Source organism: Triticum dicoccoides, chromosome 5A (genome assembly GCF_002162155.2).
Source record: "Triticum dicoccoides isolate Atlit2015 ecotype Zavitan chromosome 5A, WEW_v2.0, whole genome shotgun sequence".
Taxonomy (NCBI): domain Eukaryota; kingdom Viridiplantae; phylum Streptophyta; class Magnoliopsida; order Poales; family Poaceae; genus Triticum; species Triticum dicoccoides.
In genome coordinates this window covers 542,638,080-542,653,285 of record NC_041388.1, presented here as the reverse complement: position 1 = coordinate 542,653,285, position 15,206 = coordinate 542,638,080, and the positions used below count along the sequence as shown (strand labels likewise).

Below are 15,206 nucleotides of genomic sequence, written 5' to 3'. Positions count from 1 at the left end.
CTCGACCAGCACCTTGACCTGCGCCTTCTCTTCTGGAACCACCTTCAGGGGGCGGGCTTCTCCACTCGAGCCAAAGAAAAGGGAGGAAGTCCAGTCGACTGACCCGGGGTCGGCTGGTCCTTGCAATAAAACCAAGTCGACTGCTAGCCCCGGACCGAGTCGGAAAGGATCATTGCTGGGAAGGTGCTCTTGCTCCTCATCTGGATCCCTAGGCCCCCACACATCTGGATCACTTGCGTCCTCTCATCACTCGGATTGGCCTTTTTGACCGACTGGGAGCGGCAGGTGAAGATGTGTTTGAAAAGACCCCAGTGCGGTTGACAGCCCAAGAAATTTTCACACATTGAAACGAAAGCAGCCAGATAGACTATGGTGTTTGGAGTGAAATAGTGGAGCTGAGCCCCAAAGAAGTTCAAAAAGCCCCGGAAGAAAGGATGGGGAGGCAGTGAGAATCCGCGATCTACGTGGGTGGCGAGGAGAACACACTCACCCTCCCTTGGCTGCGGCTCGGTCTCGTTCCCCGGGAGCCGTGCCGACTTGTGGGGGATCAGTCCCCCCTCCACCAGGTCGTCGAGGTTGTCCTGGCTGATCGTCGAGCGGATCCAGTCGCCCAGGATCCAGCCCGGCGGCAGGCCAGATCTCGACGAGGATCCGCCCTGGCTGGTCCGCTTTCCCTTCGCCTTCGCGGTCACCTTCTTCGCGCGCTCCAGCGCCACCGTCTTCTCTTTCCCCATGGTGACGGATCGAGCTCGAGCGAGGGTCCGACGATGAGAGCAGAAGCGAGCGTGGCGGAGAGGTCGGAGGAAGAAGAAAAGAGAATGGGAGCGCATGGGGCAGAGGCCTGGTCCGGTGCCTTTTATAAGGTCGTTCCCCGAGTGACTGACTAGTGGACCCAGACAATCTAAACAAATCCCACAACAGTCGCGCACGCAGTACGTGGCGAAAAAGGTGGCACGGAGATCGAGGAGACTTGCCTAATCCGTCCCGATTACCACGGTCTCACCCGTCTGGCGCGCTTCCTGAAATTCGAATCCCGCGAAATCCGCGGAGAGCAGAGCAACTTGTCAGACTGAAGACAAATGCCCTCTACATTATCATTCGGAATTCTATCGTGAAAATTCACTCAACAAAAACCAAGAATGGACCAAGGCGACTGAAAAAGGAGTCGACGTCGTCTCCTCAATTCATTGTTTCAGAACAAGATATACTCATAGCACAAAGAATGAGTCGAAAGTGTTCCCAACTCCTTCCTCACTCAAACCCTGATCCATTCGGGGGCTAATGATGAAGGTATGTACCTAGGGTAGCATCATGGATTTGTCCATCATACCCTCCCCAAGGACATCTCTACAAAGAATCAGAAGCAGTCGAAGAGAAACCATCATCCACTCGACCATGAAGATGTGTTCACTCGACCACCTAGAAGACACTCGACCACCAGAAGATGAGAAGCCCTTCACTCCGCAACGGTCGGGGTTTAAACCATAGCGTTATGGACATTTATAGCACTTTACTTCGGACGTTACCAGTAACGCTCCTCCTTTATGAACATTGAACCCTGTGTAACAGAGGGGAGCTGGGGTCCTGGCACACTCTATATAAGCCACCCCTCCTCTGGGACAAGGGTTCACACTTTCTGTAATTCACACGCATATATCCAGTCGACCGCTTCCGGGCTCCGAGACGTAGGGTTGTTACTTCCTCTGAGAAGGGCCTGAACTCGTAAAACTCGCGTGTACAACTTCTCCATAGCTAGGATCTTGCCTCTACATTCCTACCCCCCTATTCTACTGTCAGTCTTAGAACCACGACAATGCGTGATTAGTTCTTTGTAGACCTTTGGCTCCGTAGTTAGTAGCTAGATGGCTTCCTCTCTCTCGTTGAATTCTCAATACAATGGTCTCTTAGAGACCCATATGATGTAACTCTTTTTGCGGTGTGTTTGTTGGGATCGGATGAACTTTGAGTTTATGATCAGATCTATCTTTTTATATCCATGAAAGTTATTTGAGTTTATTTGATCTCTTATATGCATGATTGCTTATAGCCTCGTATTTCTTCTCCAATATTTGGGTTTTGTTTGGCCAACTTGATCTATTTGTCTTGCAATGGGAAGAGGTGCTTTGTAGTGGATTCAATCTTACGGTGCTTGATCCCAGTGACAAAAGGGGAACTGACACATATGTATCGTTGCTACTAAGGATAAAACAACGGGATCTATCTCTACATAGATAGATCTTGTCTACATCATGTCATCGTTCTTATTGCATTACTCCGTTTCTCCATGAACTTAATACACTAGATGCATGCTGGATAGCGGTCGATGTGTGGAGTAATAGTAGTAGATGCAGGCAGGAGTCGGTCTACTAATCTTGGACGTGATGCCTATATAATGATCATTGCTTGGATATCATCATGATTATTTGAAGTTCTATCAATTGTCCAACAGTAATTTGTTTACCAATTGTTTGATATTTTTCTCAAGAGAAGCCATTAGTGAAACCTACGGCCCCCGGGTCTCTTTATCATATATTTGCCTTTGCGATCTATTTTTCTTTTGCTTTTATTTTCATATCTATTAAACCAAAAATACAAAAATATCTTGCTACATTTTATTTATTTATTTTATTTGGTGTTCGGTCTATCAATCTAGTATAATTTATCTCACGTCTGTTTGCCAGCTTGAGGCGCCGTTACCCGAAAGGGATTGACAACCCCTTTAACACATCGGGTTGCAAGTAGTTGTTATTTGTGTGCAGGTGTTGTTTATGTTGTGTTGCTTGGTTCTCCTACTGGTTCGATAACCTTGGTTTCATTACTGAGGGAAATACCTACCGCTATTGTGATGCATCACCCCTTCCTCTTTGGGAAAATACTGACGTAGTCCTAGCAGACATCACGTGCATGGCTGGCGGGACCTGTAAGGCGGGGGCGGGCGGGCATGCATGCATGGGGGAGGCAACGGGCGCGGAGGACTGCGAGTCCAGGTGGTTGCGTGGCGCGAGCGGAGTGGGCGGGGTGGGGTAGGTGGGATACAGCGCGGAAAATCCGAGGAGGGGGCATGGGACAGTGTGGTTGGGATCTTTTGTGGCAACCGCGGGTGGTGCGTAGGGAAAACAGGATTCATCAAAAACTACATGACGAGAGGTGTGATAACTTTACGGGTGGAGAGATCGAAGCACCTGTAGCCTTTCTGCTCGCGTGGGTAGCCAATGAAGATTCATCTAGTGGAGCGTGGCGAGAGTTTGTGCGGGGCGGTGGCAGAGAGGTTAGGGAAACAAAGGCACCCAAACGCGCGAAGGTGATCGTATGTAGGGTTTTCACCGTAAAGAAGAAAGTGTGGGGTAAAGTGGTGGATGGCACGGGAAGGGTGAATGTTGAGATGGCTGTTGGCAGTGTGGAGAGCTTCAACCTAGAATGGCTGAGGGTGATGTGCTTGGAAGAACAGGGTGCGGACCACGTCATTGGTTGTACGGATATGGCACTCCGCTTTGCCGTTTTGTGGGAAGGTATGTGGGCACGTAAGGCGAAAGGAAATACCATTAGTGGAGAAGAACTCTCGGAGTTGGGTGGTGAGGAACTCACTGCCATTGTCACACTGCAAGCATTGCAATAAAACATGAAATTGAGTGAGGACAAAAGAAAAGAAACGTTGTAACGTGGCGCATGTGTCGGATTTGGCACAGAGTGGAAAGACCCAAGAATAATGTGTGTGATCATCCAAAATAATAAGATAGTACTTGTAGCCCGAAAAACTAATGCTCGGTGAGGTCCACAAATCGCAATGCAAGAGTTGAAATGGCACGGTGGTATAAGAGGTAGAGGTAGGAAACGGAAGTCATGTGTGCTTGCCCAATTGGCAAGCGGTACAAAGTGGCGACAAGGAAGCTTTATTACATCTTGGTGGAACATCAAAGGGAAAATAAAACTAATGTAGAGGAGTCCGAATTGCCGAGCCGCTTATGCCAAAGATCCGATGAGGTGGTAGTGAAGGCCACGAGAGGGGTGTCGCCGTGGTTGCCGAAGAAGCGGTAGAGGTCGCCGGAGCTATTGCACCTCAGAAGGACCGCCTTGGTTTGAAGGTCCTTCACAGAAAAGCCGAGGGGGTCAAACTCCACGGAACATAAATTATCGCGAGTGAATTTGCGGACGAAAATAAGATTTTGAATAATATTAGGTGAAAGTAATATATGAGTAAGATAGAAGGGTCGAGGAGGGAGGCGAGTGTTACCAACGGCAGCCACCAGAAGACGAGCCCCATTGCCAACAATAATATGATGAGTATTATGCGCTAATAAAGGATGAGACTCGTCGAGGATACCTGGGTTCCCAGTGACATCGGATGACGCGCCCGTGTCCATAATCCACTCGGCTTGAGCAGGGAAGGCCGCCCCGTAGCTTGGCGCAGAGTGGAACATCGCCGAGGCGTCCCATGAGTACGGCGTGGAGTAGGGCACGGGCGGAGCAGAAGGCTGCATCACGGGGTAGGCGTGCGTGGGCGCGCCAGGGCGGGGGCCGAGGACGCCGGCCGAGTTCGGCGGGATCCAAGGAGCACGCGGTGGGGGGAAGGGCATGCCCATGGGCGCGAAATACCCCAGCCAGGGTTGCTGGGTGGCCCAGCCACCGCGGGAGCGTCACCGCGACCACGGCCACGGCCACGCCCCTGCGGCCACCACCACGGTTTCTGCCACGAGCAGCGCGGTCAGCACCGCGGCCAACTCCACCACCGCCAGGAGGGCCGCGGTCACCCCCGCCTTGAGCAGAACGATAGCCGCGATCGCCACCGCGGCCGCCGTTGCGGTCACCACCACGATTGTTGCCGGAGTGGACAGCAAGGATCTGCGCGCCCTCGGCGCGCGCCCGCTTGTCGAGGGCGAGCTCGGCTAGCACCAGACGGGACCGAGCTTGGGCGAAGGTGGGCAGCGGGACGGTGGACTGGATGATCGCCGCTTGGAGCTCGAATTTCTTGCCGAGACCGTCCGACATCTGCAAGGTAAGGGTACGGTCGGTGACCTGTTCCCGAACATCAGCGAGGGCCGCAGCGAGGCCTTGGAGGCGGTGGAAATAGTCATTGATCGACTGGTCCCCGCGCACGGCCGCCCGGAACTCCTGGCCAAGGTGCATCACAAGCTCTGCCTCGTTCTCTAGGAAGTACTCGTGGAGGTGCCGCCAGATGGTGTAGGCGGTGGAGCCCGCCGGTGCGACGACGTCGAGAAGATCGCCGGCGATGGTGGCAAAAAACCATAGGACGATTGTGTTGTCGTCATCACGCCAGCGCGGGTTTGAGAGGGGTGCAGCGGCACCGTCGCGGATGTGGTCGTCGGCGTGGAAGCGGACGAAGATGAGATTGATCATTGAAGTAGTTTCTCCAGCGGATGAAGTTAGCGCCGTCGAGAGAGAGTTTGAAATCGACTATGTGGGAGATACTGGATGGGAGGGGTTCAGCCGGAGCAAAGGTCACTGCGACGGCGAGAGGATGGTGGTAAGGGGACTGGTGGTGAGGGGCAGGTTGCCGGACGAAGGAAGGTCAGGGGTGGCGCTGCGCGCGGAGCCGGGGGAGAAGCAGCGGCCGCCGCTTCCGCAGCAGCGAGGTCGGCAGCCAAGAAGGTTGTGATGCCGCCGGTGTTGTCGGCATCGGTCGGCAGAGGGGAGGTAGGGCTAGTCTACATGGGTAGGGAAGGAAGAACCAGCTCTGATTACCAAGAAGAATGGTGTAACCCTGTGCGCACTGTATTACTCACAGAAAGAAGATACATATACAGAGAAGGCAACCTCCGATCCCTACATGCAAGATCGTGGAGAGGAGGTGTCGTGAAGCTAGCCAGCTACACCGTCAGGACTAGGTCCTGCCATTACACCCGTGGATAACTCAGACACATATACATGATAATGATACAACTCAACATGTTCATCAAACGTACATACTATATAGATCATCAAACGGAGCATATTCATCAAACGGACATACTATATAGATCATCAAACGGACATACAAATGCTACATAGATCATGATCATCAAACAGACATGAAATGGATATAATTCACATAAACGATCATCAAACGGGCATAATTCACATAAACGATCATCAAAGATGTCCACAAAGACAAATTCTAACTAGATCAGTAATAATGAAAATATACACCGAATCAACGGGCATAATTCACATAAATGATCACCAAAAGATGTCCACAAGCACAAATTCTAACTAGATTAGTAAAACTAAAATATAAAGACATCAACGGGCATAATTCACATAAACGATCACCAAAACATAATTTACATAAACGATCACCAAAAGATCACCACAGTTTAGCTGACGGACAAATTCTAACTAGATTAGTAATAATGAAAGTTAAAGACGAAGAGAGCGCTGACGGACAAATTCTAACTAGATTAGTAATAATGAAAGTCAAGACGAAGAGAGCGCCGAGCTTCACCACTTTCACGCTAGCCCTTTCATCTGGGTAGGCGTCCAGAAAAGGACGATGAAGCCTTTCATCCTCCGAACGACGCGGTCATGTGGGGTCCTGCTTTGGCTTGACGACTCTCATTGTGTGCTTTTGGTTGAGCTTGGCGACTCGCCACGCGGGCACAAATCCAGGCCCTGCTGGAGCACCTTTATGTTCTTCCTCCAGAGCCGGTGGGCACAGCTCCAGGCCCAGCTGGAGCACTTTTGCGTTCTTCCTCCAAAGCCGGCTTGCGTTCTTTCTCCACAGCCGGCGGACGTCCATCTTTGTCGTCATAAGTGAATGGCGGCAAACCCACGCTAGGAGCCGCTCCTCCTCGTTCGGCATCCCACCGTGCGACAGCCTCCGATGTGGTGGCGGCTGACTCCATTGCCAGACGCCTCTCGCGGTGGGCAGCGCGCCTTCGATTCAGGCGTGCGTGTCCTCGGCATTGGTAGAGCGGCCACTAAAACCCTTCGCTGCCCTGCCGGACACTAGTGGGAAAAAGCCTTAGTAGTGGCGTTCCACAAACGTGGTTACTGGCGCGGAAGCCAAACGCTAGTAGTATAGCGCCGAGGACATACACTGGTAACATGAGGTGTCGCAGTAGAGCCAGAACTGCCGCCCTTGTCCCCTCGCGACCATTGAAACGTGATGCGGAGGGCCAGCTTGTCCTCGTCGCCAGCCGCGTACGAATGCATCCCAGTCGTCATCGTTGGAGTGGCTGCCGATGCCGGACATAAAAGTCATTACCAGACACCTCATAGTCCACGGACATCTCATACAGCTGAGCGAATAATGTCAAAGCCTAAAATAAATCAGGTAATATGATAACACGTGGGCATTGATATCAAATCTAAGACTTTGGGCTAGTTTCGCTGCGATGAAATCTAAAAACCATAGTACGTATGTAATCTTTGTTTAATCTAAGACATGCTTAGTTTGCACACCTGATTGGGATGCCGTAATCTTTCGTCTATTTTACCACAGATATTTTACTCGAGATGTGCGCCATATTCCTTTTCTTGCACTTAGACCTGTCAATATGTGATACTGTTTAAGTTCAAAAAAAAATATATGTCATACTGTTTCGTCTATTTTCAAACAAGAAGCCTTCACTCTGCTTCAATCGATAGTTCTGGACTCAACTTCAGTTAAAAACAACAGTTTTGCTAAAGCACATCTAAATATGCTATAAGTATTGCACATCTATTTCAAAAAAAAAGTCCTATGTCATTAATTTTACGCTAAGATTCATGCAAGCATTTTCTATTATTTTTTTTCTTTTTCTTTCTAGCTTGATTGAATCACTTAGATGTGGTCGAATCTGGTTCCTCAATGGACTCTGGTCATCCGTTTGGCATTTTACTGCATAGGCTAGGGGTAGGTAGATCCAGCAACAAAATTCCCTAGCAACCGCAAAAAAAAAATCCCTAGCGTAATATGGATATCACTACTAATCAGATACAAGTAGGTTTTACCCCGCAAAAAAAGATACAAGTAGGTTTTGGCATGCGATACGCTGGCTACAATGTACAATATTCAGAACTCTGCCCGAAGCACAGCTGGTGTGCGAAGAAAACCGGTCACGAAAGCGCGCGGTGTCAAAATCCGTAGGCAACAGAGTAGGCCAAGCAGCCTACTGAATTTCAGTCGCCCCGTTTTCATTTTGACAGAAAGACTATAAGGGAGGCCCCTACGGTATAATTGGTGCAACGAACCCAAATTGCAATCACTATGCCTTGAACCTGGGTGGGTGGAAAGGCATCAACCCCTTTCTAGCACTAGGCTATGACTCAGTCTGCTTCCTCGCCCCATTTCTCCTTGGGTATCTCACCAGAGTCAGTGATCAGCACCTTCTTCCTCGGCTTGCCGTTGTAAGTGCCTGCGCCCCCTTCAATGGCGTAGACATAATCCATTCCCTGAATCACCCTGCCAAAGACCACATGCTCCCCATCCAACCTGCAGCGCTTGCCATTTCAGAAGTCGTAGATTGGTCAATGTTAAGTTGAGTGCAGACATATGGTGTAATCGAGCTTACCAGCCTGTCTTGATTGTGGTTATGTAGAACTGGGATCCGTTGGAATCAGTTCCGGAATTTGCCATAGCAACAACACCTGCAAGATCACAAGGTAACTCCAATTTCAGAAACAGGGTATTCACATTACGAGGTATTTAAAACAAGGCAGAACATGCCGAAAGAATATTGAAGAACAAACACCACGTAACTTAGTGTAGTGATGCACACAATCATACACACACCCACTTCCAGCTCTATTTTCAGTACTCATCTATGCCAGAATGTACCTTTTAAGTTTAACACTGAGAAACCCCACTAGGTGTATTTTGCGTACTTTCAATTGTGCAATGTAGTGGTCAATCTTGCCATATGAGGGCTGAAAAATTAGGAGCAAACGGGATTTTGCAGGCGTACTAGTGCATTAGTACACCCAAAGGTGCTCGTGGACATTACATGTGGCCCTCAAGGATCAAGGTTTTACACTACTGTCTCATTGGAACTTGCTTCGTCGCCAGATGTAGTGTTTACCAGCTTCAGTGATGCACCAAGGCCCCAGTTCAATCTGCTTGGTCGGCTTGAGGCTGAGAAGACAGTTGCCTCAGCTAAGGAGACAGCACTTCCTTTTTCTCTGGTACGTTTGCTTTAATGCTAAAAGTGTGAGGGAGCTCTGTAGATAATATTTATCTGAGTCTCTGAGACAATCTCAAACAAATAGTTCAGAGCCTCATGCAATACGCCAGCACTTACGGAGGACAGACAAAATAATAAAGATAGCCTATGTAGGAACTTCGCCAGTGGCGGTCACAAAATAGATGGTAGTTGTCTTCATCTCTACTCCTAAAAAGGAATCAGTTGGTCGTGATGTTGTGTCTGACATCTATCGATTTCGACCGTCAGATCTACATCCAACATATGCCAAGCCAGCTGTGGCACTTTTACAGAGAGACACCCGCCACTCCGCTCCATGCTTTTGCACAAAACCCCTCCTTCACTCTCGTGCAGCCCCATCACTCCACCTCCAGCCAGCCATGGAGCTCCGCTCTGGCGGTGGCCACCGCCGGCGTCGTCCACTCCCGACGCCTCACATGCCTCCTCTCCCTGCAGCCTCCCAACCCTCACATCCCTCCACCACCACCACGGCCCGCCATCCCTTCTCCAAACCATCTCCTCCACCTCCTTCTACATCTCCTCCCACGCCATCCACGGCGCATCTCCTGCCTCCTCATCTATCCTAGCAGTCCCATCGCCCACCATCACCACCACGCCCCCTCCTCCTTGCTGTACCCTCCCCCCTACCCGTGTATGAGCCCGCCTTCGCTAGCTACGGCCATGGTCACCGTTTCCATAGTTGCTTAGACGATGGCAGCACATCATGGAAGTTAATCGATTTGGCGGCCTTCCACCCCTAACGGCAGCCGGCTCTCAAGATCCTCGCCCATCCACGTACAGATTGCCTTGCTTCAACGATGCTGGTCACTGTATGAATACTAGCTGCTCGATAAATGCCAGAGTATGTATACTGCCTTGTACGTGTGGTATAAGCCTCATTCAGTTGGTAGATGCAATTTTCATGTGATTTTGTTATAAAATTACTGCATATGTTATGGATTAGTTATTTCAAAAGATATAATCTTCTTGCTCACATTGTGCGAGGCAACATCCTGATGACGGGAGATTGAACTCATGCTCTTAAAAATTATCAACTTATTATAACTTCTTTCAAAGAAATTATTAGCATTCCCATGTATATGCGCATATGCACGTCAAAAATTGGTCCCTTGAATTGAAGTTGCTTGTGAGATTTTGCAAAAGCTACTAATATCAGCTATTCTGCTCGTATTACAATTTCTCCAAAGATATTGATTTTTCATTGTACTGGACTCTCCTGTTAATTAAACTTCACAGAAAAGTCGGTCTCAATGGTGCAGAGGAAAGGAGAAGGGAATTCAGTATGGAGAATAGGAGGGAGGACAGATCCGGAAGCACCAAGATAAATAAGTGAGCTTCGCATTAGCTCATAGTCCCAGAGGAGGACAACGCCCAGGCTACCCATCCGGGGAAAGTATCGGGTGCTCCCAACCTTGGGGTACTCCCGGTGCTCCAATGTAAAAAAGAAACATTTTTAAATGTTTCAAAAAATTCCAGAAAAAATGTGAATGTTCACAATGAATGTGACTAAAACCCCTAAAAATTTCAGGTCCAAAATCGAAACGCAAATTGAGAAACAAAAATGTGAAATCTAGCATGAATAGTGTAAAAAAAAAGCAACACTGACACTATTCACATCTGGATTCAAGGCTGGGAGGACCCGATACTTTCCCTACCCATCCATTCATTCCTGTCAACCTTGTTCTACCCAACTCCCTGGGTGGGTTAGTTTTGTGTAAGCCTGGCCAATCTTTCTCCGCCTCGTACCTCTCTGATCCGTTCATGCTTGCTTAGGTCCTAGGTTGCATCTTTATCTGTGTTTTCATTAGAGCGCAGAAAAAACATCATTTGTACTTTAGATCTTGTTTTGCTGCACTTTAGCTTGGAGAGCACTTGTCCTTATCGTTGTTATTTTTTCTTAGAGTTGCTACAGCAGTTGGTACACGAATTAGTTGATTATATAAGGCAACATTGTTGTATTTTTCATAAAGAACCGATTACATATCATTCTATTCTCCATTTTCCAAGTTCTTCCTCCATTTACCCGATTCATTAAGATATAATTCGTGTGTGTGAAAATACTAAATTAATTTGGATTTAGGTGAAGTGAACAATGGGAGGATGGTGGAGACCTTGGAGCTGGAGAAAAGACATCGCATATTGTGGCCATCATTTATTGTTGATTTGTTGAGTTAGACATGACATGGTTTATTTTGTACATTATCCTGCCTTTGTTTCAAAACTATGTTGGGGTCACAATTCCCAGGCATACGGGCCTACATTTGAGAAACTCTCTCAACCTTGCATAGCTAATATCAAAAGAATGATATACAAGCTGGAGCAATTACATTATTAAGGTTAGAAACAATCTATTCAGAACTGATTATTGGATATGTGCATGTTTGAATTTCGCATGTACAGTATGGTGAGGCACCTATTTTCAGTACAAACAGATCTTTTAGTTCCTTTTTTTAGTGAATTGTACCTGCATGGTGACTTTTGTGATAATACTTTCATGTTTATATGTGTATTTCTTAATAGCTTCATCTTTGTTGTGTTGTTTCCATTGTATTCGATTGTTACTGATTTCCCTGTATTGGATTGTTGCACCTATTTCTCTGTATTACCGTCTCGGCAGTATGACTAAGACATGAGTGCCACACATGCTATTGTAACACCTTCATTGACAAAACAATAGTTAGCACTTATGTGCTTATATGCATCAATGGCCTGGGGAGAATTGTTAAGGTTTGTAACAGTCTGATGAATTCAAGTACGAACAGAACAATAGTTAGAACACATGCTACTGTGATGAATTCAAGTACGGACCTTGGCGAGAATGAACAACATAAAAGTGTGTGGCGCTAACAGTGCAGCATGCAAAAAGAAGTCAAACTCCTTTAACCCTCACACGTAGTTATTATGCAAATCATTTGTTTTCTTTCTTGTAAATATTGTACTAACTGATTCATGATCTGACTTATTTTAACACAACTGCATGGTTATAAGTTTGAAATTCGAAGCGTGGGTGTGGGAGAATTGGGGGATTGTGAGACGGATGTGCCATCGACTATTAATCACGAGCTTGCAATGGGGAGGTCGGCATAGTCGATGCAGGAAAAAGAATGGGGATTTAACGGTAAAAGCTGACAATGTTGTTTGATGTGCACGAGAATCCTTAAAGCATATGTCTAACATGATTAGTGTTGAACCAGTGAAAATATATGGCCCCGCGGCAACACATGGGCAATTAACTAGTAGAACATAAGTGTGTTACTAAGTTGGTATATAACTAAAAGCAAAGTTAAAACTGAACCGAAAAAAAGGAATCCCTGGTTGCACATCTGACCTGGATGTGTATGTTTCACACTGAAATTCTCATCTGGGAAGGTGCCTCCATATATAGATTCGCTTGCTTTCCCATCACCTCTAACTATGTCACCACCCTGAATCATGAAACCTGGGATGATTCGATGAAATGGTGTTCCTTTATAGTGAAGAGGTTTACCCTTGGGCCCATCACCCTTTTCACCTGCAATAATGAACAAAGTACAATATGAAAAATCACCTCAAGGAAATCAAGTAAGACAGCATGCAAACAATTCAAGGAAGAACAATACCTGTACAAAGGGCTCTAAAATTTTCTGCAAAATGCAGGAATAAAAAATATCAGTACCGAAAATAAACTTCATAAGTGAAAGATAGTATTCCTATATATTACTAAACTGTTCCTTTGGCAAGATATTTGAAAGGTGGAAGATATTTAGGATAGTTCATCTGTTGACGCCTCTTTTTCATTATTAACAACCACAGACATCTTAACAAAATGAATGGAAAGTTGCAAACAAGCAGACAAGGTTGGGGTGTAGGCATGCATCTACACATCAGTCTTCCTCCACTAAACTACTGAGAACAATGACCATCCGATCAATTTCCAGTTTTCGCCATTTTATAGTATCTAACAAGGAGCACAAGACCTCAGCATAAATAACTTTTTTGTACGAAAGATTTTATTTCACAACAGGATAACCATGCAATCTTTGACTAGGTCGTTACCCCCAAAGAGTTATATGCTTCAATAGGAAAATATAAGCATGAGTAGAAAGAGAGACAGAGGGTGTGAAAATACCAACTGTCTTTGGCACAACTTCCCCATAAAGACCAATGACAATTCTACCTGTAACAACAGGCCAGACAAGAATTAGGGCAGCCAGAAAATGGTTGTTAAGAATATGTGCTGTTACAATGCAAAGTACAGCGCGACATCAGAAGAAAAATGATGTTATGAAAGAAGGATATACCTATATTTTGGCCATCAATTTCCACGTCCAGGTATACCCTGTGAGTAACTGCTGGTAACTGAACATATGCAGCCCTCTGTCCAACATGAAAAGGAAAAAAATGGTAAATGTTCTGTAATCCTGAATCATCAGTTCATCACCTGGCTAGTCACTGCTAGCAACAAGGCAGTCGCGGTAGTCATGAAAAGGAAAAATGTCCGCATCACGAAGCCGCTACCAACAAGGCAATGAATGGACTAGGTACAGACATGCACATTGAGAATGGAGCAGGAAGATCCAGTCCGATTCCGCCTTATCGACACTCCCTACGAGACTGAACTACCAAGCACGGAACGGCCGCACCAGATTCAGGCCTGTTTCTAAGGCACAACCGGACCAGACCAACCAACCATTGGAAGCTCCCGGAATGGGGAAGTGCGCGAGCCGTACCTGGCTACGGAGGTAGGAGGAGAAGGCGAGGTAGAGCACGAGGCAGGCGAGGAACCCGACGGCCGCCTTCCGCAGCATCGCGAACCCCGAGGTGGCCGGGGGCTTATCTCATCAAAAATCGTCGCGAGTCCGGCGCGAATCTGCTCGCGGTTTCGGGGGATTCGCGGCGGAGGCGAGATCGGCGACGGAGCAGAGAGACGCCCTCCTCCGTTTCGGTACAACAGGCCTGGATTTCTGGGGCGCGACTATGTCTCGCGTTAAGCGAGACGAACTTCCGCCTCGCAGTCGACCGAGCGTATGGGCCGGCCCATTAAACGGAACTCCAGTGCCTCGTTTTTGTTTCTGTTGTTTTACTTTTTGATTTTTTTTACCTTTTTTTACGATTCCAAATATTCTAAAGATATATATTACAAAAATATACTTTACATAATGTTTTGAAAAAAATTAATCAGGCATTTGAAAAATGTTAAACGTCTACAGAAAAGTTAACCATGTATTAAAAAATGATAATTTTTTATAAAGTATATAAAAATGTTAATCAAGCATTTGGAAAAAATGTTGAAAAAGTATCACAAAACTGTTAATAAAGCATTTGGAAAATATTAAATGTGTATAAAAAACGTTGACCACATATTAAAAAAATGATGAACAAGTATTTGAAATAAATGTCGAAAAGTATTGGAAGAAATGTTAATCAAGCATGTGAAAAATGTTAAACATGTATAGAAAAAATGTTGAACATGTATTTAAAAAATTATGAATTTTTTGATCATATATATATAATGTGAATCAAGCATTTAAAAAAACAGAAAAATGTTAATCAAGCATTTGAAAAATGTTAAATGAGGTATAGAAAAAATGTTGGTCATGTGTTAAAGACATGTTGATCTTGTATTTGAAAATGTTAATCAAGAATTTGAAAATGTTTAAAAGTGTGTATAGATAAATTTTGATCATGTATTCAAAAAAAATATTAATATTGTATTTGAAAATAGTTAATCAAGCATTTGAAGAATGTTGGAAAATATGTATATAAAAATGTTGACAATATGTTAAAGATATAAAAATGGTATTGGAAAAATGTTAAACATGCATGAGAAAAATGTTTTGGACATATATGAAAATGTCGAGTGAAAACAAAACAAAAAATGGAGAAAAAAAAGGAAAAAAAAAAAATGGAGAAGAAAAAAAATATAACCAAACAAAAAAAGAAGAAAAGCCTGTCAAAAAAAAGAAAAAATAGGGAAAACCCCAATGAAAACCAATGGAAAACCCGGTTTCATTCGCCTCAAGTACACAACGCGCCTAGGGCATATCTAGTGCAAGACATCGGCGCAGTGGCTAGCAGAGCAAGTCATCT

The 15,206-nt window shown here is 46.0% G+C and overlaps 1 protein-coding gene across 1 annotated transcript; it reads right to left on the bottom strand.

Moving 5' to 3' along the window:
• Positions 1-7,882: 7,882 nt before the first annotated feature.
• LOC119302667 (peptidyl-prolyl cis-trans isomerase CYP21-1-like) lies at positions 7,883-14,072 on the bottom strand. Its single transcript, XM_037579713.1, has 7 exons — positions 13,847-14,072; positions 13,418-13,493; positions 13,246-13,293; positions 12,737-12,760; positions 12,466-12,648; positions 8,490-8,565; positions 7,883-8,410 (listed from the first exon to the last, which is right to left on the bottom strand). The coding sequence occupies exons 1-7, from the start codon at positions 13,922-13,924 to the stop codon at positions 8,245-8,247; spliced, it is 651 nt and encodes a 216-aa protein (XP_037435610.1). The 5' UTR covers positions 13,925-14,072; the 3' UTR covers positions 7,883-8,244.
• Between the last annotated feature and the right edge of the window lie 1,134 nt (positions 14,073-15,206).

What these genes read in the sequence shown, in the direction of transcription:
- LOC119302667 (XM_037579713.1), bottom strand. Translation starts at nt 13,924, where the DNA reads ATGCTGCGGAAGGCGGCCGTCGGGTTCCTCGCCTGCCTCGTGCTCTAC. An exon ending in CCTCCTACCTCCGTAGCCAG is followed by an intron (nt 13,494 to 13,846) that starts GTACGGCTCGCG and finishes CATGTTGGACAG; the next exon opens with AGGGCTGCATATGTTCAGTT. An exon ending in ACCACAATCAAGACAGGCTG is followed by an intron (nt 8,411 to 8,489) that starts GTAAGCTCGATT and finishes CAAGCGCTGCAG; the next exon opens with GTTGGATGGGGAGCATGTGG.